The sequence below is a fragment of the Rhinatrema bivittatum genome, chromosome 8 (assembly GCF_901001135.1).
Source record: "Rhinatrema bivittatum chromosome 8, aRhiBiv1.1, whole genome shotgun sequence".
NCBI classification, from domain to species: Eukaryota; Metazoa; Chordata; class Amphibia; order Gymnophiona; family Rhinatrematidae; genus Rhinatrema; species Rhinatrema bivittatum.
The window spans coordinates 249,106,223-249,132,376 of record NC_042622.1 but is presented as its reverse complement, the minus strand read 5'-3'; the positions used below and the strand labels follow the sequence as shown (position 1 = coordinate 249,132,376).

General features: G+C 47.3%; 1 protein-coding gene across 2 annotated transcripts in view; it reads left to right on the top strand.

Annotated features, from left to right (window-relative positions):
* The window catches only part of UBXN6 (UBX domain protein 6), a 277,263-nt gene that overhangs the window by 200,313 nt on the left and 50,796 nt on the right, over window positions 1-26,154 (top strand). Inside the window, exon 10 of one of the 2 annotated variants that reach the window (XM_029614528.1) lies at window positions 6,779-6,924. The exons of the other annotated variant lie outside the window; for it this stretch is intronic. Within the exon in view, the coding sequence (XP_029470388.1) occupies window positions 6,779-6,924 (146 nt within the window). The remainder of the gene's footprint in view (window positions 1-6,778; window positions 6,925-26,154) is intronic. 2 annotated transcript variants of the gene reach the window in all.

The window sequence follows — 26,154 nt, the reverse complement described above, 5'->3', positions numbered from 1 at the left end:
AATTTGGGCACAACTTGGGAGAATGCCTCCTGGCGCAGACTCTGTGCTCCAGGGACTAGCCTGTTGCAACTGAGGAAGTCCGCTTGTGCATTCTCTATTCCTGCTATAGAGTGGTGGAGGGTCCTTTTACATGCTTCTCTATCCAGTCTAACAGCAGAATTTCTCTCTTCCACCACTTTCCAACACCTCGTCTCCCCACGGGAAAACACATGCCAAAGTCTTGGCTGACAAGATCCTATCCACTGATTCTGAAGATTTGAAGCAAATTGATGGACTGTTTGTTTTCTTTTGGATTCCACGTGCCTTGAGCCAGCCAAATCATCCCCTTGGAGAAAATTCTTGGCGCAGTGGCCAACCCAAAAGGCAAAGCCACCCTCCCCATCACAGCAAATTGAAGATAATTCTGAAGCCCTTCTTTTAGTAGGAAATGTAGATATTCCTGTCAGATCTAATGATATTAAAAATTCTTCTTGTCACACTGCAACTATAACTTCAGAGTCTCCATCTTGAAGCAGAACACCTTCAGAACCCTGTTGACCTGTGATGAAAGGTACCCTCCCCAAAATAAATTGAGTACAGACCTTGACACCTCCCTCCCACCACCAAAGAGGACAGGACCACAGCCCCTGTTTGAAGCAATTACAAGCACATTGTCTTGTACGGATTCCTTTTCTGAACAAAGCAACGAGAGAAAACCATAAAATGGCGCCTAGGTAGAGCTGGCCATGATGTCCTCCTAAGACTTGTCTTCTGTCAATCTGGGAAATTTGGTTTCTTCCCTGCCCACTCTCCTCCTCCCCCCCACCCCTGTGGTTTCACCAGCTTTCTTAGATCTTCTCCAAAAAGATGATTTCCCTTGAAGGAACTTTTGGCCCACCGTGTCTTAGAAACTGAATCTAGTTACCAGTTAGGTATCCACAGCAAATGACAGACAACTGCAATAGAAGCTATATTCCTCGCCGAAGCTTAGACCAAATCACAGGAGGCATCTCCGAAAAAGGACGTGCCTGGTTATATCTGAGCTGCATCCTCTAAGACCATCCCCCATATTCCAAAGAACTTTTCTGTATGCGTCGAGACAAACACAATCCTGGGCTCACAACAATACCGCTGCCTGCAGCACCAAACCAGCAGCCTCGGATGTCTGCTTAAGCACAGCCTCTGTCTTCCTATCTTGAGCATCCTTCCACAGGAATAGTAATCCTCCTAGAGGCAGCACAAACTAGCATGTTCACCTTAGGAATAATCAGCTTTTCCTTTCCTGAACCAGGAGGAGATACAGCCTAGCCACCTTTAAAATGTATCTCTTGGGTATACATTACATATGGGCCGATACAGTAAAAAACGCGGGAGAGCGGGCAAGCGCCCGCTCTCCTGTGCGCGCAATACAGTAAGTTAATTTATTTAAATTTAGGCCCGGTGGTAAAAAGAGGCGCTAGGGACACTAGCGCGTCCCTAGCGCCTCTTTTTGGACAGGAGCGGTGGCTGTCAGCGGGTTTGATAGCCGACGCTCAATTTTGTCTGTGTCTGTTCTCGAGCCCGCTGACAACCACGGGCTCGGAAACCGGAAAAGCAGTTTTTACTGCTTTTCTGTGCACTTTCCCGGTGCCGGAAGAAATTAGCACCTACCTTTGGGTAGGCGCTAATTTCTTAGAGTAAAATGTGCGGCTTGGCTGCACATTTTACTTACTGTATCCCGCGCGCATACCTAATAGGGCCATCAACATGCATTTGCATGTTGAGGGCGCTATTAAGTGCCGTGGGTTGGACGCGCGTTTTCCTCCCCTTACTGAATAAGGGGTAAGGGAAAACGCGCGTCCAAGAGCAGGCTAACAGTGCGCTCCATTGGAGCGCACTGTACTGTATCGGCCTGATAGAGATTAAATCTTTAATCTATGCCACAGAAATGCTTTGGATGGTTTCCTCAAACTCATCATTATATGATCTTCTTTGGAGTTAAACTTTTTCCTCGGCTACATTCAGCATCCTTAGAGACTGAAATTATGGAAGAAAGTTCCTTTGTGGAATTACTGAACCTTAACATCATCTTCCCAAAGGACCTGATTTTCCAAAGCATTTACACATTTAAAAATGGGTTTTACCTGTGTAAATGTACTTTACCAGTGTAAGTGGCTTTTGAAAATGTTATGATTGTTACATTTACATGCGTAACTCCTTGAAAATTCACCTGTAAGGGAATAATCCTCCTCTTCCAACACTTCCTTCCTGCTACTTACCCTTAAGAACATAAGAAAATGCCATACTGGGTCAGACCAAGGGTCCATCAAGCCCAGCATCCTGTTTCCAACAGTGGCCAATCCAGGCCATAAGAACCTGGCAAGTACCCAAAAACTAAGTCTATTCCATGTAACCATTGCTAATGGCAGTGGCTATTCTCTAAGTGAACTTAATAGCAGGTAATGGACTTCTCCTCCAAGAACTTATCCAATCCTTTTTTAAACACAGCTATACTAACTGCACGAACCACATTCTCTGGCAACAAATTCCAGAGTTTAATTGTGCGTTGAGTAAAAAAGAACTTTCTCCGATTAGTTTTAAATGTGCCCCATGCTAACTTCATGGAGTGTCCCCTAGTCTTTCTGCTATCCGAAAGAGTAAATAACAGATTCACATCTACCCGTTCTAGACCTCTCATGATTTTAAACACCTCTATCATATCCCCCCCTCAGTCGTCTCTTCTCCAAGCTGAAAAGTCCTAACCTCTTAGTCTTTCCTCATAGGGGAGTTGTTCCATTCCCTTATCATTTTGGTAGCCCTTCTCTGTACCTTCTCCATCGCAATTATATCTTTTTTGAGATGCGGCGACCAGAATTGTACACAGTATTCAAGGTGCGGTCTCACCATGGAGCGATACAGAGGCATTATGACATTTTCCGTTTTATTCATCATTCCTTTTCTAATAATTCCCAACATTCTGTTTGCTTTTTTGACTGCCGCAGCACACTGAACCGACGATTTCAATGTGTTATCCACTATGACACCTAGATCTCTTTCTTGGGTTGTAGCACCTAATATGGAACCCAACATCGTGTAATTATAGCATGGGTTATTTTTCCCTATATGCATCACCTTGCACTCATCCACATTAAATTTCATCTGCCATTTGGATACCCAATTTTCCAGTCTCACAAGGTCTTCCTGCAATTTATCACAATCTGCTTGTGATTTAACTACTCTGAACAATTTTGTGTCATCTGCAAATTTGATTATCTCACTCGTCGTATTTCTTTCCAGATCATTTATAAATATATTGAACAGTAAGGGTCCCAATACAGATCCCTGAGGCACTCCACTGTCCACTCCCTTCCACTGAGAAAATTGCCCATTTAATCCTACTCTCTGTTTCCTGTCTTTTAGCCAGTTTGCAATCCACGAAAGGACATCGCCACCTATCCCATGACTTTTTACTTTTCCTAGAAGCCTCTCATGAGGAACTTTGTCAAACGCCTTCTGAAAATCCAAGTATACTATATCTACCGGTTCACCTTTATCCACATGTTTATTAACTCCTTCAAAAAGTGAAGCAGATTTGTGAGGCAAGACTTGCCCTGGGTAAAGCCATGCTGACTTTGTTCCATTAAACCATGTCTTTCTATATGTGCTGTGATTTTGATGTTTAGAACACTTTCCACTATTTTTCCTGGCACTGAAGTCAGGCTAACCGGTCTGTAGTTTCCCGGATCGCCCCTGGAGCCCTTTTTAAATATTGGGGTTACATTTGCTATCCTCCAGTCTTCAGGTACAATGGATGATTTTAATGATAAGTTACAAATTTTTACTAATAGGTCTGAAATTTCATTTTTTAGTTCCTTCAGAACTCTGGGGTGTATACCATCCGGTCCAGGTGATTTACTACTCTTCAGTTTGTCAATCAGGCCTACCACATCTTCTAGGTTCACCGTGATTTGATTCACTCCATCTGAATCATTACCCATGAAAACCTTCTCCATTACGGGTACCTCCCCAACATCCTCTTCAGTAAACACCAAAGCAAAGAAATCATTTAATCTTTCCGCGATGGCCTTATCTTCTCTAAGTGCCCCTTTAACCCCTCGATCATCTAACGGTCCAACTGACTCCCTCACAGGCTTTCTGCTTCGGATATATTTAAAAAAGTTTTTACTGTGAGTTTTTGCCTCTACAGCCAACTTCTTTTCAAATTCTCTCTTAGCCTGTCTTATCAATGTCTTACATTTAACTTGCCAATGTTTATGCTTTATCCTATTTTCTTCTGTTGGATCCTTCTTCCAATTTTTGAATGAAGATCTTTTGGCTAAAATAGCTTCTTTCACCTCCCCTTTTAACCATGCCGGTTAAAATCATCCTCTCTTCTGCTCTGGATTTCCAGGAGTTCTGGGGAGCTATTCCCACTGGAGAGAAACCCAGAGCTGCACTCAGACCTATAGATGAACATTTCACAACTTCTTACAAACAGAGGCCCAGGAAGAGGAAAGAATTGCATCTCCAGGTTAAGGAAAAGCAGCTGCTTATCATGGCATTCCTCCCAGAGGACCTGTGGACCAGATCACTGCAGCATCTGAGACCATTGGAACCAATGTAGGAGGCCCTCACTCTAAACTGCTCTTTCGCACGGCTCCAATATGTTTGCTGTTCCTGCCACAAGCAGCAGCAAGCATGTCCCTGCGACAGATGGTTCCACATGTTGCCTTCTCTACCCACAAAATTTACAGAGGCTTCCCCTCCTAGTGCCTGACAGCACGATCCATACGTGCTGCAAACTGAGCGTATCCCATGCTTTGAAGGTACACCACCAGCTCCTCTCCTCGGCCCATGGTCCCTGACCACACCATTGAGGGGTAAAAACCCCTATAACTAAAACTCGCCCTCAGATGGCAAACCGTTCTTCCTTTTTTTTTTTTTTCTTTTTTTTTTTAAACAGATACAAGCAGAAACCAGGCACAGCCATAGGGCTCAAAGAAGGGAGGAAAAGATAGTGAAGGAATCCTTATTTAGTTTTATTTTTTTTAAAGGAGGAGATTGTAGAAGAGAGAAAAAAATGGGGAGAGGGAGGGAGGGGGAAGAGAGGTAAGTCCAGTGACTGTAGCCATGAAGAACCCTATTCCAATAACTGGAAGCCCCCTGGTTCACTGGCTGTGCTCAAACAATGGAAAGGGAATACAAGACTTTCAACTCAGGAGATGCTCATCCACATTTTTGTCATCTTCACCAGGCCTCCAGCTTACAACATGAGATGCTTGCCTGCCATCTACTGGAGGCAGACAGAATGGGATGTTTGACTGGCAGGCTGAGGTCAACACGGGAACCTATTAGGGATGTGCTGGGGAAAAAAGTTTCATTTTTTAATTTCTTTATTGGGGAGTTTTTTGTTTTCTAAAGTTTGCAAAAACAAAAAACCCCCAAAAGCAAAATTAAAAAAGAAAAGAAAAAGGGATCTTTTGAGGCCTCCCTAAAGCACATCCCTCCCACCTGTAAAATGCTGGCGCCAGGATTCTCCCCGGCCCCTACTTACTCGGTCTGGAGGGGAAATCCGATTGGCAAGACCTAGGGCCTAGGCTGAAGCCTTGGCCTTGCTTAGGCCTAGGACCCAGGAGGATGACGTAACCCGTGCCTAGGCCCCATGTTAAGGCCTGGCTTGGAGATCTGGTCCTGATACCAAAGCTTAAGGCTTCAGCTGTTGCCTAGGACCAGGCCTGAAGCCAGAATGCCAACCCAGAGCCAGGCCGTGAAGATTCTCTTCTTTCTTCTTCTCTTCTTAAAATGATGTCTGCTGGGATGCACTGAAGTAACTTAACTCTGCCTTCCTCCTCAGCAGAAGGCACATTTTGATTTATGGCAGTCCCCAGCAGATGACATTTTAAGAGAAGAAAGAAGCAGACCTTTGCGGCCTGGTCTCCAGCTTCTGGATCCGGGCCAAGGCCCAGTGTCAGGACCTGGTCTCCAGGCCAGGTACCAGTATCATGCTTGGGCCCAGGCGTCATGACCCGGTCTTGGCCTAGGCCCCGGCATCTTTACTGGGTCTGGGCATCAGGACCTGGCATCGGGCCTGTTGGGGATAGGCCCAGACCACAGTATTCTTGCCCCCACCTCTGGGGACAGCTTTTGGGCCTAGGCATCTGAGCTGGGCTGTGGCATTGGAATCATGATGAATGCGGTGAGTGCCGGCAAATTTCCTGATCCTGGAAAACTTTATTTCTGAGCCTGGGCCTTTGCTTGGGTCTCGGCTTGGTGTCTAGCTCAGGCCTAGGCTAAGAACCTGACATCGTGCCCAGGCCTAGGCCAGGGCCCCTACGTCAGGTCTGGGCCTATGCTTAGGCAAGGTCTCTAGCCTAGACTGAGGCACCAGCATTGCATTCAGGGGTATGCTGCAGCCTCTGCTTTGGGCTTAGGCGAGGCTCCACTGCTGACTTCTAGCTTGGGCCTAGGCCTGACGGGTGACCTTTTTTTCAAAACAAAATATGAAAACCAATGAAACTTTGTCAGATTTTCAATTGTTATGCTTTGAAAACAAAATAGGAAATATTTCCTATTTAGTTTTAAACAAATACACATCCCTAGAGCTTATACAAGTTGATATCTGTAAGTTAGGCTGGCTGAAGAGGAAATAAGTTAGGCTGGCTGAAGAGGAAATAAAGCTTGGGAATTTTTTTTACTTCACGTTGTCAGATAAGGTAAAGGTGCCAATATGCTTGTTTGGTTTTGTACTAGTGGGGGTTATAAGAATTTTATATCTATCTGTACTGTTCATTTAAAATTTTCTCCTTTTATTTGGTTTCAGGGACTTTCTATGCCCGTGAGAGAGTGTCTGCACTCTTTGACTTTGTTAGGGAAGCACTACAGAACTACTGGTTGCCTTTTGAGGTGCTAGCCCCAGGTGGACATAGACTGGCTGATGAGACTGTGGCATTCAATGAATGTGGACTAGTAAGTGAAATGCGATTATGACAGTGAAAAGAAAATAATCTGTCATAAATTGGTTAGTAACTGACTTACAGCTTCCTCCTCCTCCTTAGAAATAAGTTTGATCTGTTTGCAACAGGGGGCAGCTCAAGGCAATCTGCTGCCTGAGGCAAGGGACGAGATGGTGCCCCGTCTTGCTCTGTTCCTCCTCCCTTCAATTGCTGCCGGTATACCACCTCCCTCCTCCATGCCGCTGGCCTGGCCTCTGGCGGCAGTGAGGGCATCCTTCCTCCTTTCCTTCTCCAGCGGCGGCCCGTGGCAGCGATCCTCCTCTTTTCTGCCTCCGCCGGCCTGGGTCAGCAGCTGCGGCAGGAGCAGGCAGGGTGAGGTGGACACCACAGTGGCGTTTTGAGAGGGACATTTTTTGCTGCCTCAAAATTCTGCCACCTGAAGCTGCCGCCTCACCCTGCCTCATTATAGAACTGATCTGACTCGCAAAAATTTTTGAGTATGCACACTTTGTCTCCAATCATGTTACTGGCTGAAATGGAGAATGGTGCCTCAGTAAACTACAGCTGCTACCTGAGCCAGCTGAATCTCCAGATTTGCACAGAAATAAATTAATCCTGTAGTAGCCTATTACTACTCACTTTTATTGCACTCAGCATAAGATATAGTCCCTGCTCAGTAGAGCTTACACTCTAATCAAGGCAAACATACAGGGCAAAAGAGTCTTTAGGAATTTAGTTTTATTAAGAAAATGGTTAATATCAAGGCAATCGACTAACGAAGGTTTAATATTTAAAAATAGCTTCAAAACTGTGAGTTTTTAGACTGGATTTTAAATAAGGCCAGAGAAGGAGCATGATGCACCAACTCAGGAAGATTGTTCCAAGCATAGGGTGCATGAAGATGGAATGTACAGAGTTGGCAGTGGAGGAGAAGGGAGTAGGTAGCAAAGTTTCTTACCTGTAACAGGTGTTCTCACAGGACAAGCAGGATGGTAGTCCTCACATATGGGTGACATCACAGGATGGAGCCCAATCACAGAACACCTTTGTCAAAGTTTCTAGAACTTTGACTGGCCCCTACTGGGCATGCCCAGCATGGCATAAACCCTGCAGCCAGCATGGGGTCTCTCTTCAGTCTTCTTTTTTCCGCGCAGCAGTTGCCACGCAGTTAAGGAGCTCTGCAAGTATTCCTGACAGGAATTTTCCTCACGGAATTATTTAAAGTTAAATTGCCCCACAGGGGTCCCTCAGTTAACTTTTTTCAGTCCGCGGTACTCCGGTAAGTTTTTACCTGTTTTCTGTCGATTACCGTTTAATTTGGCCCTCGCGGCCTACTGACCATCGACTGTACCGCGGCTCGATTTCTTTCTATGGCCATGGCGTCAGGGTTCCGTCGGTGTCTGGACTGTACTTGTACCATGTCCATTACAGACCCGCATAAAGTCTGTGTAATGTGTCTTGGACGAGAGCACGATGTCTTGACCTGTACCAAATGTGCCCTAATGACATCAAAAGGTCGCAAGGCCAGAATGGAGAAGATGGGACTTCTCTTCCGTGCTCAAACCCCGACTCCGTCCATTGCATTGACGTCATCGGAACCGGCACTGTAATTGTCGCGCCAGCATCGTCCACTGACCGGTGACCGCCCGGCATTGATCACTTTCTGGCCTTCGACACCCTCTTCTCCCCCTTAGGACCAAGGGGATCTTAAGGAGAAACATCGCCATCGGCACCGAAAGTCTTGGACCATCGAGGCATTGAAGCCATCGTCCGAGCCGCCGCCGAAGAAACCCCGTCCAGAAAAGGCACCGACCTTTTCCGCGACCGGGTCACCGAGGCAATCTTCACCCGACAGGGCGTCAGGAGCCGCGACTCCGCCTTTAACAGTGGTCCCTCCGGCTATGCCTCTGCCTCCTTCTTCTGTTCCGGAGCCAGGGCTGCGTGCTTCAGGTCTCAGAGAAGAACTGGACCGGATGGTTCAGGAGGCCATCGACAAGGCGGTGCATCGACTCCAAGTTCCCCCCAGCACCGATATCGGTACCGATAGTGGAACTGAGCATCGACCTGATTCCAATAGCATTGGCACCGCTGCTATTGAGGATGGAAGTGCTTATTGCACCGGTAGATCCCGGGTCACCAATAGCTCCGGTACCCTCCCCGTTGACTTTATCATCGGGAGGAGAAACACAGTTACGCATCCCTCCTTCGGGAGTACTGTCTCAGCCATCGAGATCGATATCGATGCCCCCATTGGCACCATCGAGCCATCCACCGATGCCCTCTATGCCTGCGCCAGGACCTTCATTGCCTTCATCGGTGCCTCCGGTTATTCCTTCGATGCCTTCGGAGCCTAAACTGGGGCCTTCCCCGTCCCTCTACAGTCCCTAGAGACACAGGTGCGGATCCTTATGATACCTGGACCGATGATTCTTCACCAGACACAGTTGATTTACCCTCACCACCTTCACCTACTGAAAGTAGAAAGCGTTCTCCTCCAGAGGACCTTTCTTTCATAAACTTTGTGAAGGACATGTCTGGATTGGTCCCTTTCCAGTTACTAATGGAACAGGACGACAGACATCAGATGATGGAGTTGCTTCAATTCCTGGATGCGCCCAAGGAAATCACCTCCATCCCCATCCATCAAGTTCTTCTTGACCTTCTCAAAAAGAACTGGGAACATCCTGGCTCCGTTGCACCAGTCCACAGAAAAACTGAATCTACCTACTTGGTACAGTCGGCTCCAGGTTTTCAAAAGCCTCAATTGGATCACCAATCAGTGATGGTTGAATCTGCGCAAAAGAAAGCAAAAAGGTCCAAAACTCATACTTCCTTTCCCCCTGGCAAGGAACAGAAGTTTTTGGATACCATAGGTCGCAGAGTCTTTCAAGGATCAATGCTAATTCTCAGAATTGCTGCTTACCAACTATATATGACCCAATATAATAGTCATTTTTAAGCAACTTCAAGACCTGACAACCTCCATGCCTCAATCACTTCCAGATAAGCTCCACACCCTACTTAATAAGGGTTTGGAGGCAGGCAAACATTAGATTAGATCATGTTACGATATCTTTGACACTGCAACCAGAGTGTCTGCAGCAGCTATTTCAGCAAGACGATGGGCTTGGCTTAAGTCTTCCGACCTTCGTCCAGAAGTGCAAGAGCGGTTGTCCGACCTCCCCTGCATTGGAGACAATCTTTTTGGCGAGCAGATTCAATAGACGGTGGCTGAACTAAAGGACCATCATGAGACTCTCAGACAGTGCTCTCTGTTCCCTTCTGAATATCCTTCTAAACAGCCTTTCCGGAAGGACTCTAAAAAGCCTTTTTATAGACCAAAGAAGTCCTACCCACCAGCAGCTAGATGCTGCTCTGCGAGACCATTCCTCAAATCACAGTCTCGTCAAACTCGAAAGCAAAAGCCACAGACAGCCCCCCAACCGGGCCCTGCCTCTGGGTTTTGACTTTCACATAGAGAGCAGCAGCCAGGTTCCATTACCAGATGTCCCAGTGGGAGGCCGCTTGTGCCATTTCAACAACATATGGCAATCAATCACCTCAGACCACTGGTTCATAACAATCATTGCTCAAGGCTATCATCTCAACTTTCCCTCCATCCCGCCGGATTCCCCACCTCTAATGACGTGGAGAACATCTGACCATTCATTGCTCCTGGAACAGGAGGCGTCCCTCCTACTCCAGTCCAAAGCAATAGAACCAGTACCATCACATCAGCAAGGCCTCGGATTCTATTCCCGGTACTTTCTAATCCCCAAAAGATCGGGAGGCGTTCGTCCAATTCTGGATTTACGAGCCCTCAACAAGTACCTCCAGAGAGAAAAGTTCAAGATGGTAACCTTGGGCTCCCTGCTTCCTCTTCTTCAAAGAGGAGACTGGCTCTGCTCTCTCGACCTTCAGGACGCATACACACATATTGCGATAACTCCATCTCATCGCAATTTCCTGAGATTCCTCGTAGGCCACAAGCACTATCAATACCGAGTGCTTCCATTCGGCCTAGCATCTGCACCGCGAGTGTTTTCAAAATGCCTCGTCGTAGTTGCCGCCTTCCTCAGGATTCAAGGTGTCCATGTCTTACCCCTATCTGGACGACTGGTTAATCAGGGCTCCAACTCAGCAAGCCGCTTTGTCCTCCCTACATCGCACCTTACACACTCTCACTTCACTCTAATTTCTCATCAATTATGACAAATTCTCCTTAGTCCCATCTCAAACCTTATCGTTCATTGGGGCAGACTTGGACACCTTACAGGCAAAGGCTTTCCTGCCTCGACAACGAGCCCTCACTCTCGTGTCTCTGGCACAACAGCTGCAGTCTCAACACTCGATGACTGCACATCGTTTTCTCATCCTTCTAGGACACATGGCATCCTCAGTTCAGGTCACACCAATGGCCCATCTGGCCATGAGAGTTATGCAGTGGACTCTAAGGTCGCAATGGACACAGTCCCTTCAGCCCCTGTCGACCATTGTCCATGTCACCAACTCACTCTGTCTCTCGCCTGGTGGACGAACCACATCAATCTTCTACAGGGCTTGCCCTTTCAGGTGCCAAACCCTCAAATAACTAACCACCGATGTTTCCAACTTCAGGTGGGGAGCCCATGTGGCCGATCTCCAGACACAAGGTTCCTGGGTCTCCAGAGGAAGCCAAACACCAAATAAATTTCCTGGAGCTTCAAGCAATAAGATACGCTCTCAGAGTATTTCAGGATCGCCTATCCAATCAAGTCATCCTGATCCAGACGGACAACCAGGTGGCCATGTGGTACATCAACAATCAGGGAGGGGCGGGGATCCTACCTTCTGTGTCAGGAAGCTGCACAGATATGGGCGGAGGCCCTCTCCCACTCAGTGTACCTCAGGGCTACCTACTTGCCAGGAGTGGATAACATGTTGGCAGACAAGTTGAGTCGCAACTTTCAACCGCACGAGTGGTCTCTGAACCCCTTAGTTGCGAACTCCATCTTCCTACAATGGGGTCATCCTCACATAGACCTCTTTGCGTCACCCCAGAATCGCAAAGTAGGCAATTTGTGCTCTCTCACTCGCAGCCAACATTATCCACCAAGAGACGCGTTCTCCCTATCGTGGTCAACCGCTCACCTATACGCAATCCCTCCCCTTCCACTTTCTCGAAGACTCTCGTGAAGTTACGTCAGGACAAGGGAACCATGATCCTAATAGCACCTCACTGGCCCCGCCAAGTGTGGTTTCCAATCCTTCAGGATCTTTCCATTCGCAGGCACATTCCTCTGGGAACAGACCCACTTCTAATAACTCAAAACGATGGATGTCTTCGCCACCCTAATCTTCATGGATGTTGAAAGGTTAATCCTTCAGCCGCTTAACCTTTCTGATCCAGTCTCCCTTGTCTTGATTGCTTCATGGAAGCCTTCCATGAGAAAATCGTATTCCTACAAATGGAACAGGTTCACATCATGGTGCTCTTCTCAGGCCCTTGATCCTTTTACCTGTCCCATCCCGAAGTTTCTAGACTATCTCTGGCACTTGTCAGTCAGGTCTCAAAACTTCCTCCATTAGAATGATATGTCAGTGCGGTAGCCGCCTTCCATAAAGGTATCGGGGATGTCCCTATCTCAGTGCAACCCCTTGTAAGATGCTTCTTGAAGGGCTTGCTACACCTCAAGCCTCCACTGCGTCCTCCGGCCCCTTCCTGGGACCTCAACCTGGTTTTGGGTCGGCTCATGAAACCACCATTTGAGCCTCTCCAATCCTGTGAACTTCGCTTTCTCACATGGAAAGTGATTTTCCTTCTGGCAATCACTTCAGCTCGCAGAGTTAGTGAGTTGCAGGCCCTAATTACCTATCCGCCTTACACTAAACTCCTGCAAGACCGGGCGGTACTTCGCATTCACCCTAAATTCTTACCTAAGGTAGTATCAGAGTTTCATCTCAATCAATCCATTATACTACCTACCTTCTTTCCCAGGCCCCATTCTAATCCAGGTGAGCAGGCTCTGCATACCCTTGACTGCAAATGGGCTCTAGCTTTCTACCTAGACCGTACAGCTGCCCACAGGAAGAGCACTCAATTATTTGTATCTTTCCATTCTAACAAATTGGGGCAGCTAGCGGACTGCATATCCTTTTGCTATCAGCAAGTGGGCATTCCACTCCAAGACTGTGTTAAAGCACACTTTGTGAGGGCTATGGCAACTTCTGTAGCAACACCTACGATCAGTGCCGCTTCCTGACATTTGCAGGGCTGCCACTTGGAGTTCTCTCCATACTTTTACAGCCCACTATTGCTTAGACAAAGCCGGAAGACAAGATTCCATCTTCGGCCAGTCTGTCTTGCGTAACGTATTTACGACATGACGTACCAACACCCTTCTGCCTGCCCGGTGGGGTTCAGGATGCCCTCTACCAAATTCTGCCCCAGTTGTTGTGCCTGTTGCACGCCTTTGGCTACATTTGGTGCATGTTCGGACATCCTCACAGGACAGCAGGATGTTAGTCCTCACGAAACCTGCCCGCCACCCCACTGTGTTGGGTTCGTTTTATTATTTTCTTTGTCGGCACTGCCTGTAGCTTTTAAATAAGACTGAAGAGGGACCCCTGCTGGCTGCAGGGTTAAGTGCCATGCTGGGCATGCCCAGTAGGGGCCAGTCAAAGTTCTAGAAACTTTGACAAAAGTGTTCTGTGATTGGGCTCCATCCTGTGATGTCACCCATATGTGAGGACTAACATCCTCTGTCCTGTGAGAACACCTGTTACAGGTAGGCAACATTTGCTTTCTCTGTGGACAGCATAACAAACAGCCCCATAAGATGGGTGACCTCATCCAAAGGCACAGAGTCAGATCCTTTCTCTCTCCTCGCTCAAAGTTTCAACAGCACCTTTTGAGTATGTGCATGAATTCCCAGGTTAGTGCCTCTCTTCAATCTTTTTCAAAGCTTTGTCAATTTCTTGGGGAGGAGGGGGGATTTGTGTTGGTTGTTTGTTTGCCATCCATGGGGAACATATTACAGGTTTGCAGTTTTGATTTCTCTGTGGACCAGTACAACAATACAGCCTGCAATGAAAAAAGTTTACCGAGGATAACGGAGATAGTGTATTTCTAATGATCAAAAGCCTTTATTTCTTACGCGCATAAGGAAGTCAGCTCCTAAGTTTGAGAGACTGACTTAATCAGGCATCCAAATGACTGGACTTAAATACAAGTTTGCCCTAGTGATTAGTACAACACTCCTTTGATTTAGGATCACAAGGTAAAAAAAAACATTTGCTTACATTAACATTCCTAAGTGTCCTGGGAACACTAGCTAACCTTGAAGACATGCATCTTTTATCACTCTTCATTGTGGTGTCTAAAACTACAAAGAGATACATTTATTTTTTCTGTTATCTAAGTGTGAGACAGTTTCAGAGAGGGCCTCAAGACCTAGCAGTGCCTCCTGGAACCCTTCTGGTAAATTTCCTCTACACAGATGCCTACAATAAATTTTATTATCACAGTCCCTCCTTTGTTCCAGGCGGCAGTGCTAGTCTTAGATGTCTATTACATTTTCACTCATAGTGCATAATCTATTAAATTCTTCATCTGAGGTTACATTCTGGGGCACTGCAAGTGTTGCTGAGACCATTATCTTAGGAATACATTTTTTACATAACATAACAATGCATTGAACGGATACACATAAAATAAGAAGGAATACTATTATTGTTATAACTATCATCAGTAATCTTTGTTTTAGGAAGGATGCTAGGACTTTGGGGCCAAAGACATCCCATGAGGGGTTTTAAGTGTTAGTGAAATGAGAAAGGTGTGACAGTAGAGTCTCTATAGCTTGCATGTGATTTCTAATACTACCATCATTAGCAATATAGGAACAACAAGAAGAATTAATAAATTGACAAAACCCCTCCTTTGTCGGCAAGCAACATATCTAGCGCCATACGATTATCTAAAACTACTACTTTAAGAGACTTGATCTCATGTTGCATGAGTCCCATAATCTTCATTGTCTCACTCATTGTGACTTCCACAGTGGCAGAAAGATTCTTTAAAGCACTTTAAAGTTCAAAAAGTCCTCTAAACACGATAAAAGGGATCACGGTCCATCTGGAAATCAAATAGTGACCTGTACCTTCTCTTAGGGGTAAACCAGTTCTGGTGGTGCTTGTTTAGAGAAAACAATGGTACAATGTATCCAAAGTAAAACTGAGCAGTAGTATTAAAGGAAACAGTCTTTACTGCTCCCCATGGTGCAAAGAACCATAGTCCTGAGGTATTATAAACAGATAGTCTCCTGTCATTTACTCTTACCTCAGAGGTGGTGAAGTAGATTTTTGATATGTTCCCTCCAGTAACAACAGGAAGGCCCAACACAGAACAGCCTTGCACTTCAATATAAGCTTTGGCCAGCAGAAACATGGGAAGAAGGGGTGTACTCATCATGTGTATAGTTCCCAGTACACCTGAGGTTGCATCCCTAACCAGTAGGGCAGGTTCCCTGGAACCTTTTCTCAGCCTCCATAGGGCACAGCTGGTGAATCGCATGGACTGACTGGTTGCTTCTGCTGTAGTCACGAGGTAAAGTCCTGTTGAAGCATGGGGGATAGGTGGGGCATTTATGCTTATAGTCTCCGCATATTAAGGATGTGCCCTGGGGAGAGCCACCACCTTGTTATTGACCTTGTACAGATGAACAGTCATGTTTAGTTCATGGCCAAAGCATTCATGCACATACCTCCATCATGCAGACAAACGATATTTCACCACACAGTAGTAAACCACCTTATAGGTGATGGTCATAGTATCGGTACAGTTTGCCCAAGGTGTGGCACCCTCCGGCTGAAAACACTACCCTGCCTGTTTGGTGCGCAGGGGTAGGGCATAAGGGTTAGCGTGGGGAAGAGAGACAGCAGTAGGTGCAATATAAGTATCTCGATTTAGGATGGAGGATTCATTAAAAGGTACAGGAACAAACCCAGAGCCATCCGGCTGTAGATGATAACATAGCCAGCAATCCGAAAGATTTTAAAGATTCCTGCAGTGTTTTAGTATAGGCCAGATAAGTCTGTACATGGGGCCCCAGACAGGGCCATGCCTCTGCGGAATACAAACGAATCAGAAGCAAAAGCAGGATCATGTCTGTTCCACAGCCTCTTAAGAGAGAGTTCTATATTCAGGAGCTTCCTGTAGTTGTAGTACTGTAAGCCATTTTACAGTGGGAAAGATGTACCCAAGTAGGGTGTCCTTCCAATTTTATTGCAGAATGTGAGGTTAAAAGTACCTGATAGGGGCCCCTTCACCTGGGGGCCAAGGAGTTCTTTCGTCGGAAAATCCTCAGAAAAACAAAATCACCTGGTTGCACACTCTCAGTAGACGCAGGGTCCACTGAGGAAAAGATGCTTGTACTTTCTGCCAGTGTGATGTCAGAACTTTCTGCAACATAAATAATGGTTTAAATATTCTCCCTGGAAAAATGTGAGGACAGTGGAGGGTTTCGGTATTGGACCAATAGCCATTGGTCATCCAGTGACTATCTCAAATGGGGTAAGCCCTTTCTTGGAATGAGGTGATGCCCACAGGGCCATTAGTGCTAAAGAGAGAACCCGAAGTCAAGTTAAATTTATTGCAGCCATGATAATGCCCAGTTTAGTTTTTAATAAAAAATCTGGCCCCTTACACAGTGATATACAATCAACAATATATCCAAAAAGGGAACCAACGGGTTCACTCACTGTGAAAATATATATTTCTATGTGCAAACACAGTGTTTTCTCTCCTATTTTACAAGTGTTTATACAAATTTTCATAACCCTCACGTCAAGTGGGATTATGGTATCTCAATGCTCAAAGAACATTTTTTTAGGGAGTTGGTTGGGGTTTCATATAATCGTGGAGGCAACCCTGCCTCTTTTGAGCATGTTATAATCATATACCTACCAACCTCCTCCTGGTTTTTTTTATATATATATATGTGGAACAGAAATTTTTTTTAGTAAATGTTTTTAACAGTTTTTTTTCATTCAAAATATATGGGACATCCAACAAAATATGTAGACCTAAAAAAGTCTTTGGCGATACTCCAAAAAAGTTCCCGAGCCATTTTGAGATGTCACTTCACCACCGCTCCCACACTATTGGGTGTGGTATAAATCTCATGTATATACTTGAAGTCACGTTCTTTCAACATGATAAAAACTATATCCGTTCTATCACACCTCAAAATATACTAAAATCCCAACATGTACATGTTTCAGACGACCAACTTCCTTCCTCAGGGGGTGTACCGGCAAGTATGTTGGTATTAAAGTTTCAATTACTTCCCTTGAAGTTACACGACTGTGTCTCTGTCACAAAAGATTTTCCATGGTTGGTTTGTCTACTTCTTGAATGACTTCAAAATGTGCGTGTTCCACGGCGAATTGCTGTTGTCTTTACCTTTACCTCGTCTGGATGTCAGCTCGGGAACTTTTTTGGAGTATCGCCGAAGACTTTTTTTAGGTCTACATATTTTGCTGGATGTCCCATGTATTTTGAATGAAAAAAAACTGTTAAAAACATTTACTAAAAAAAATTTCTGTCCCACATATAACAGGAGGAGGTTGGTAGGTTTATGATTATAACATGCCCAAAAGAGGCAGGGTTGCCTTACACGATTATATGAAACCCCAACCAACTCCCTAAAAAAACTTTCTTTGAGCATTGAGATACCATAATCCCACTTGACGTGTAGGTTATGAAAATTTGTATAAACACCCATAAAATAGGAGAGAAAACACTGTGTTTGCACATAGAAATATATATTTTCACAGTGAGTGAACCCGTTGGTTCCAGTTTAGTTTTTAGCCTGCCATTGAAGTTTTTCTATGAGGGCAGAGGCTTGGGGTCTGTAAAGGGTGTGGAACCTGAGAGAGATGCCTAACGCCTTACTTAACGATACTACTATATCTTTAACAAAGTGTGTCCCTTGATCACTATCAATTGACTCTGGAATTCCATATCTTGGAATAAATTCTCTCAGCAGAATCTTAGCTACTGAGATAGCGTCTGCCTTCTCTACTGGGAAAGCCTCTCCCCACCCTGAGAAACAGCAAATCATTGTAATTTTGACATAAAGGCAATTCGATAAAATCAATTTGGATTTGCAAGAAAGGGCCCAGGGGGCGCTTTAGGTGTGCAGGTGTTATGACCAAGCCTTTGGAAGCTTTGTACAAATTTGCATTGCATACACTGAGAGCATATGGTAATAGCCAGAGCCCTGATTACGGAGACCAACCCCTACCAATGATGAAAGAACATGACCACTAATGCTGCAGGGGCTGCATGGGGTGCCTGGTGTAAAGAAAGTAAGATATGGGGCAGTATATGTCGGGGGGCTACTACTTTGCCATTTGGGCCCAACCATATTTGATCTTGTCCCTGATTTTGGATAGTGGCCCCTCCCTTTTACCCACAGCTTCCAATAATCATTATCCTGTGCCTGCCACTGAATCAAATTTTTAATATTAAAGTCTTTGTTTTCTCTATGTGGTGTATGTTAACAAGTGGCATCCCACAATTCCCACAGTATTGTTGGTCAGAGCTGCATATTTGGCTGCCTGATCTGCCAAGTTATTCCCTTTGGCTACAGTCGAATCTTCCTTGCTATGCCCTGCACATTTAATGACTGCCAGCTCAAGAGGCAACAAAATAGCTTCTAGCAGTGCTTTAACAAAGTACCCATTCTTAATCATTTCTCCATTTGCTGTTAAAAACCCTCTCATTTTCCACAATGCCCTGTAAACATGGACCACCCCAAAGGCATAACGAGAATCAGTGTAAACAGTGAGACGCAATCCCTTTCCTCTAAAGCAAGCCCGAGTAAGGGCTACCAATTCTGCAGTCTGTGCTGAACGTGCATGAATGAGTGGTCCAGCCTCTAGCACTTCCCACTGGGTGCATACAGCATATCCAACCTTCAGTGAACCTGTATCATCATGGAGAGCAGAGCCATCTACAAAATAAAGTGCGTCAACATTAGAAAGAGGGATATCTTTTAAACCTTCCCGAGGCTGCAGTTTACATTCCATTAGCATTGCACAATCATGGTCCGGAGTTTCTAAGTCAGTTATTTCTGGTAGCAAAGTAGTAGGGGTGAGAGCAGAACAGTGAGGAAAGATAATTTTCCCTGATAGTCCAAGGAGCTCATACCTTGTCATGCATTCCAAAGTGAATACCTGGGTCTTTGCATTGTTTAAAACTGTGAACAAAGCGTGGTGCAGAATCAATGATTGAGATCTTTCTACCATCAGGGCTGCTGCGGCGACAGCCCTTAGGCAAACAGGAAAGGCAGATGCCACCGAGTCTAACTGAGCTGAATAATACCCAGTAGGTTTCTTTTTCCCTCTGTGGTCCTGGGTTACCACTCCAGCTGCTACGGCTGCAACCTCATGACACATTAAATAAAAAATCCTTTCCATAGTCTGGAAGCCCTAATGCTGGGGCATTAGATAAGACGGCTTTCAGAGACTGTCCACTCTGAAGCATGTATTTGTCCTTGTAATCTGGTTTAGCTAGAGAAGAAAAATCAGGAATCCACATTCTACAAAAATTTACCATGCCAAGGAATGCTCATAACATTTTCAATGTCCCAGGGACCTGTTCCTTCAAAACAACCTCAATTCTTTCAGTAGTCATTTTCTTCTCTCCCTTTGATAGCAAGAGACCTAAAAACGTCAGCCTTGTCAATTACAAGTGAAGTATTCTTTTTTTTATACCTTAAAACCCAATGAATGCAGGAAGCACAGCTCTACTTCAGTGTGGCCTAAGCAAAACTAGGTGAGACAATACAGGAAGATAATTAACATACTGAAGTATCTTAACTCTTTGGGATAACTGTTAGATGAGGTAGAATGCATGAAACTATAAATGCTATAAGTCATGTTTAATTCTGAATCCTTAGATTTAATACTGGACTGGATTTATTTTCGTGTTATTAACTCTAATTATAGACACTTAGAAAAGCAGGGGTGTTATGCATCTGGTATCATTAGGATATGACAATTTTTAATTGACAAATACTTTAGCATTGAATATATATATATATATATATATTCATATAATTAACATTACCATGCCATAACTTACTCCATCAGTTACATTTACTCGCACCTTCAAAAACTTACAGTAGTAACACCATGTTCAAACAAACAAAACTCTTTCCAAAAAGGAAGAGCTCATTCAATTCTGTATTCCCTGTACTGACAAGATACAGATTTCCATTCATTGTAAACTAAATTAAACATTCTTGCTAAATCTGTTTTTAAACTAACTGAAAGATTACCGTATTTTTCGCTCCATAAGACGCACTTTTTTTCCCCCAAAGGTGGGGGGAAAATGTATGTGCGTCTTATGGAGCGAATATAAAAAAAAAACCAAACAAAAATCTAACAAACACCCCCCCCCGACTCCCCCAAGACCTGCCGACTTAATTTCCTACAACCCCCCCAAGACCTGACAAATTAATTTCCTGCAACCCCCCACCCTCCTGACCCCCCCAAGACCTGCCAAACGTCCCTGGTGGTCCAGCGGGGGTCCGGGAATGATTTCCTGGGCGTGGGCCGTCGGCTGCCAGTAAACAAAATGGCGCCGACGGCCCTATGCCCTCACTATGTCACTGAGACCGACCGCTGCTATTGGTCGGTCTCAGTGACATAGTGAGGGCATAGGGCCGTCGGCGCCATTTTGTTTACTGGCAGCCGACGGCCCTATGCTCTCACTATGTCACTGAGACCGATCGCTGCTATTGGTCGGTCTCAGTGACATAGTGAGGGCATAGGGCCGTCGGCTGCCAGTAAACAAAATGGCGCCGACGGCCCTATGCCCTCACTATGTCACTGAGACCGACCAATAGCAGCGGTCGGTCTCAGTGACATAGTGAGGGCATAGGGCCGTCGGCGCCATTTTGTTTACTGGCAGCCGACGGCTCACGCCCAGGAGATCGTTCCCGGACCGCTCCTGGACCCCCGCTGGACCACCAGGGACGTTTGGCAGGTCTTGGGGGGGTCAGGAGGGTGGGGGGTTGCAGGAAATTAATTCGGCAGGTCTTGGGGGGGTCAGGAGGGTGGGGGGTTGCAGGAAATTAATTCGGCAGGTCTTGGGGGGGTCAGGGGGGTGGAGGTTGTTAATTTAAAGGGTTGGGATGGGGGGGGGGGGGTTTTGGGGGTTCCCACAGAAAGAAAAATTTTCTGATCTGGGGAGTGGACCGAAATGGCCCTCCCCAGACCCGAAAACAAAATGGGGAGAAAAAAAAAAACTATGCACTCCCCTAATTTGCTCCATAAGACGCCCAGACGCAGAGCCGGTTTAGCACAATTTTATTTTTTTTTTATTTTCCCCCTCTGAATCTTAGGTGCGTCTTATGGTCAGGTGCGTCTTATGGAGCGAAAAATACGGTAATTCATTGAATGGAGTTTTCTCCTCCATTTGTGTCTTCTCCTGAGAAACACTTTCCTGCATTCCCCTCTCGCCCCCGTTTTCTCTGCTGCTAACCCCTTAACTGCCTTGTCCTTTCAAGTTTTAAACTTTAACATTAGTAATTGCTTTTTCAGCAATCAAACTGTCAATATCCCCAATAGAGGAGCCCCCCATATTCCCCAAACAGTTCCTGACATTTGCCACCCTTCTCTGGAAAAGACAGTTAGTGATCTCTGTAATCAAATCAGAATTTCCTAGCGTGTAGCAGATGGACTCAAAACAAGTGGGTATAGTGTGCTCGTGCTAGCAGTTGGAGACGGATCTGACGTCAGCACGAGTACATATACCCCCACAGGAAGTGTAGCAATTCAGTAATTTCCGTCTCCAAAGCAGTTTGGAGCTACCTCACGCTCGCTGAGCGTGTGTCCAAATTCTGAACAACTAAATTCCTAGAAGAAACCTACTGAACACGAGCCCCGCACTCCTGTGGTGATACCATTCGGTCCCTCACCCAGTTGAGTTTCCCGAGCTGACTTCCGTGGTCCCTCGGAAGTAGCCTCGGTCCGGTGGCTAACTCGTGGCAGGGACCTAGCCCCCGAGTGAGAAGGGCTCGGGTGCGGCGTAGAGGCAGCCTCGGTCCTGGCGAGGACTTGGCCCCCGAGTGAGACGAGTTCGGGCGCGGCCTAGAGGCAGCGGGTGCACTTTCTCGAGCACGGCGGTGAAGGTACTCACCCTCTCCCCCAGCAGCCGGAGACCGCCCGGGTCGCAGCCGGGAAGCCCCGAAGGTGTACATCTTTACTGTGGTCTCCGAGGAAGTGAGGATTCGCGGGGCCTGCCTCTGTGGCAGCCCGCCGAGGAGGTCGCCATTTTACCTGCCTACTCACCTTCGCTACCTTAGACGCATGTTGCTGTGCGCACGCTGAGATAGGCGCACGTCGCTAAGCGCACGCGGATAGGCGCAAGCTGGCTAGGCGCACGCCAATAGCATAGGCGCATGTTCATAGGCGCGCATTTATAGGCGCACATTCATAGGCGCATATTCATAAGACACCGTTGGTAGGCGCACATTCATAGGCACACGTTCCTAAGATGCCGTTGGTAGGCACACGTTCATAGGCGCACGCTCATAACGTGTGCCTATGGCGCACGTTATAGGTGCACGTTCATAAGACGCCATTGATAGGCGCACGATCATAAGACGCCTGTTGGTAGGCGCACGTTCCTAAGACGCCCATTCATAGGCGCATGCAGCTAAGCGCAGGTTGATAGGCGCACACTCATAAGATAAGCGCATATTAGTAGGCGATACATATTGCAAAGCGTATGGAGCATCAGAGAGCCCATACGTCCGTAGAGCCGGCACCTCCAGAATCGGGCATAAGAGCTCTAAGCCTCTGCTCAGCATGCAACCTCAGAGCCACACAGAGCGAGGAAGCAGACTCACTATGTGCCCAATGTGAGGAGGCCATGGTAGTTCCAGGACAGGACCGGTCCCAGCCCAGCGGTTCCTCAGGGAACACTCCGGACTTAGCAAGCCGCGGTGAACAGCCAGGGAACCCGAGAGACCTGGTGCCCCTAAGGCCAGATCCGGCTTCACTCTCCTGGGTGGAATTATTCAAAGGGATCCACGCCTTTGTCCAGATGCAGTCTGCTCCTCGAATGGGCCTTTCTGTTCCGGATGATCCAGCCCCTGGACCCTCGAGACCTAGGCACGGCCACTCGCCACCCGGAAGCCCCACTTATGGGGATTCGGATTGCTCCGAGGAAGATGTGGAGCCCCCCGAGGAGGGAGAACTTCCCTCGGAGATAGAACCATATCGGACCATGAGATGCTTCTTTCGGAAGGAGGATCTTCCAGGCCTGGTCTCACAATGCCTATCAGAACTGGCTATTCCGGGCCAGGACACCCCAGGACACCCTAAAATGAACCCCCTGTTAGAGGGCCTGCGCCAAACAGCTCACCATTTTCCCCTCCTACAAGCAGCACAGCAGCTAATCGATCTGGAATGGAATGCGCCGGAGGCCTCATTCAGAGGGGGTCGGGCCTTGTCAGGCTTCTTCGGCGTTCTCGGCCACTGGGGAGGACCTGCGCGATCGGCGCCGAGCCCCACCGGGGGAAGGTCAGTAAAGCACGCTCCCCACCCGGAGGGCCTCAGCGCCGACAGCGCGATCAAAATAACAGCAGAACCTGCAAAGAAAAACGAAAAACGCGCCGAGACACAGGACCCGCCCACCACCCAGCGCAGCCAATCAGAGCGAGCCCTGCTAGGGCTTTAAATTCCTGCTCTGCCCGGCGCCATCTCCTTTCTTCGGCGTTCTCGGCCACTGGGGAGGACCTGCGCGATCGGCGCCGAGCCCCACCGGGGGAAGGTCAGTAAAGCACGCTCCCCACCCGGAGGGCCTCAGCGCAGACAGCGCGATCAAAATAACAGCAGAACCTGCAAAGAAAAACGAAAAATGCGCCGAGACACAGGACCCGCCCACCACCCAGCGCAGCCAATCAGAGCGAGCCCTGCTAGGGCTTTAAATTCCTGCTCTGCCCGGCGCCATCTCCTTTCTTCGGCGTTCTCGGCCACTAGGGAGGACCTGCGCGATCGGCACCGAGCCCCACCGGGGGAAGGTCAGTAAAGCACGCTCCCCACCCGGAGGGCCTCAGCGCCGACAGCGCGATCAAAATAACAGCAGAACCTGCAAAGAAAAACGAAAAACGTGCCGAGACACAGGACCCGCCCACCACCCAGCGCAGCCAATCAGAGCGAGCCCTGCTAGGGCTTTAAATTCCTGCTCTGCCCGGCGCCGCGCGCCGAAGGAGCGCAACAAAGGGGCAGGCCCCTTTGTTCGCCCCTTCGTGCAGCCCCGAGGGAGCCCCGACCCACACCCACGGAGGCAATTACATCCATAATACGGTAGCCGCCAGCAAAAATACTGAGCCAAACAGACTTCACTGCCTGGTATAAATCCAGCACCTACTACAGCCACTTCAGCATTCAACCAACCGCTCCTGCTTCCACTCCTGCTGCTCCAGCATCCACTCCAGCTTCCACTCAATTCCAGCCTCAATTCCAGCCGCTCCAGCTTCCACTCCACTCCAGCCGCTCCAGCATCCACTCTACTCCAGCCTCAATTCCAGCCGCTCCAGCATCCACTCCACTCCAGCATCCACTCCACTCCAGCCTCAATTCCAGCCGCTCCAGCTTCCACTCCACTCCAGCCGCTCCAGCATCCACTCAATTCCAGCCGCTCCAGTATCCACTCCACTCCAGCCGCTCCAGCATCCACTCCACTCCAGCCTCAATTCCAGCCGCTCCAGCTTCCACTCCGCTCCAGCTTCCACTCCGCTCCAGCATCCACTCCAGCATCCACTCAATTCCAGCCTCAATTCCAGCCGCTCCAGCATCCACTCCACTCCAGCCGCTCCAGCATCCACTCCACTACACCTGCTCCAGCATCCACTCCACTCCAGCCGCTCCAGCATCCACTCCACTCCAGCCTCAATTCCAGCCGCTCCAGCATCCACTCCACTCCAGCCGCTCCAGCATCCACTCAATTCCAGCCTCAATTCCAGCCGCTCCAGCATCCACTCCACTCCAGCCGCTCCAGCATCCACTCCACTACACCTGCTCCAGCATCCACTCCACTACACCTGCTCCAGCATCCACTCCACTCCAGCCACTCCAGCTTCCACTCAATTCAAGCCGCTCCAGCTTCCACTCCAGCCGCCCCAGCTTCCACTCAATTCCAGCCGCTCCAGCTTCCACTCCAGCAATCTGGGAAGAATGTCTCCATCATTCCCAATCCCAATCCTCCCACACTGTCCATCTTCCAAAGGACATTCAACTCGACACGCCCATCACCACAACCTTAAATCCCTCTCTCCAATCATGATCACTCCCATTACCCAACTGCTAGGCCTCACACTATTCTCATTAACACTGTTCAATGCTCAATCCCTAACTAAGAAAGCAGTAATACTAAACGACTATCTCATCGATGTGAAACCGGATATATGCGCAATTACTGAGACATGGCTCAAACCTTCAGACACTGCAATAATCAACCAATTACCCACAGAGACATACAACTTCTTCTCCATCCCACGCCAGGGAAAAAAGAAAGGAGGAGGAATCCTCCTAGCTACAAAAAAGGACCTCAGATTCACTCAGCACTCCACCAATACCGACTCGAAACTCGAATTTGGCTTCTTCTCGTCAGACAAACTCCAAATTCTACTTGTCTATGCTCCTCCAGGTGTACTGGAAAAAGACGCCTCTCCTCTGGTCGAAATAACTACTTCCCTTATCAATCTAGATGCCCCAGCTATAATCTTAGGTGACTTCAACCTGCACGTTGACAACTCCATATTATCACCTAACTGCGAAGCCTTACTCACAGCATACTCCGCTTTAGGTTTCACTCAACTAGTTAACAAATCCACTCACAAAGCCGGACACACATTAGACCTTATCTTCGTCAATACTGCAATCAAACTGGTACAGCACCCCACCTGCACGAAGGTACCATGGTCAGATCACTCCCTCATAACTTCCTCATTCTCAATAAAAGATACCATTCCATCTCGCATACCCTCACATTGCTTCACTTACAGAAAAACATGCACCATAGAAGATCTTAGCAACCACTTATCACATCTCACCCAAATAGACTGCACCAATCCGAACTCAGCGCTTCGTTCTTGGAACAACATCACGGAATCAATAGCCAACAAGTTATGCCCTCTGACAACAAAAAAACCTCACCCCAATTCTTCCAAAAGACAACCATGGT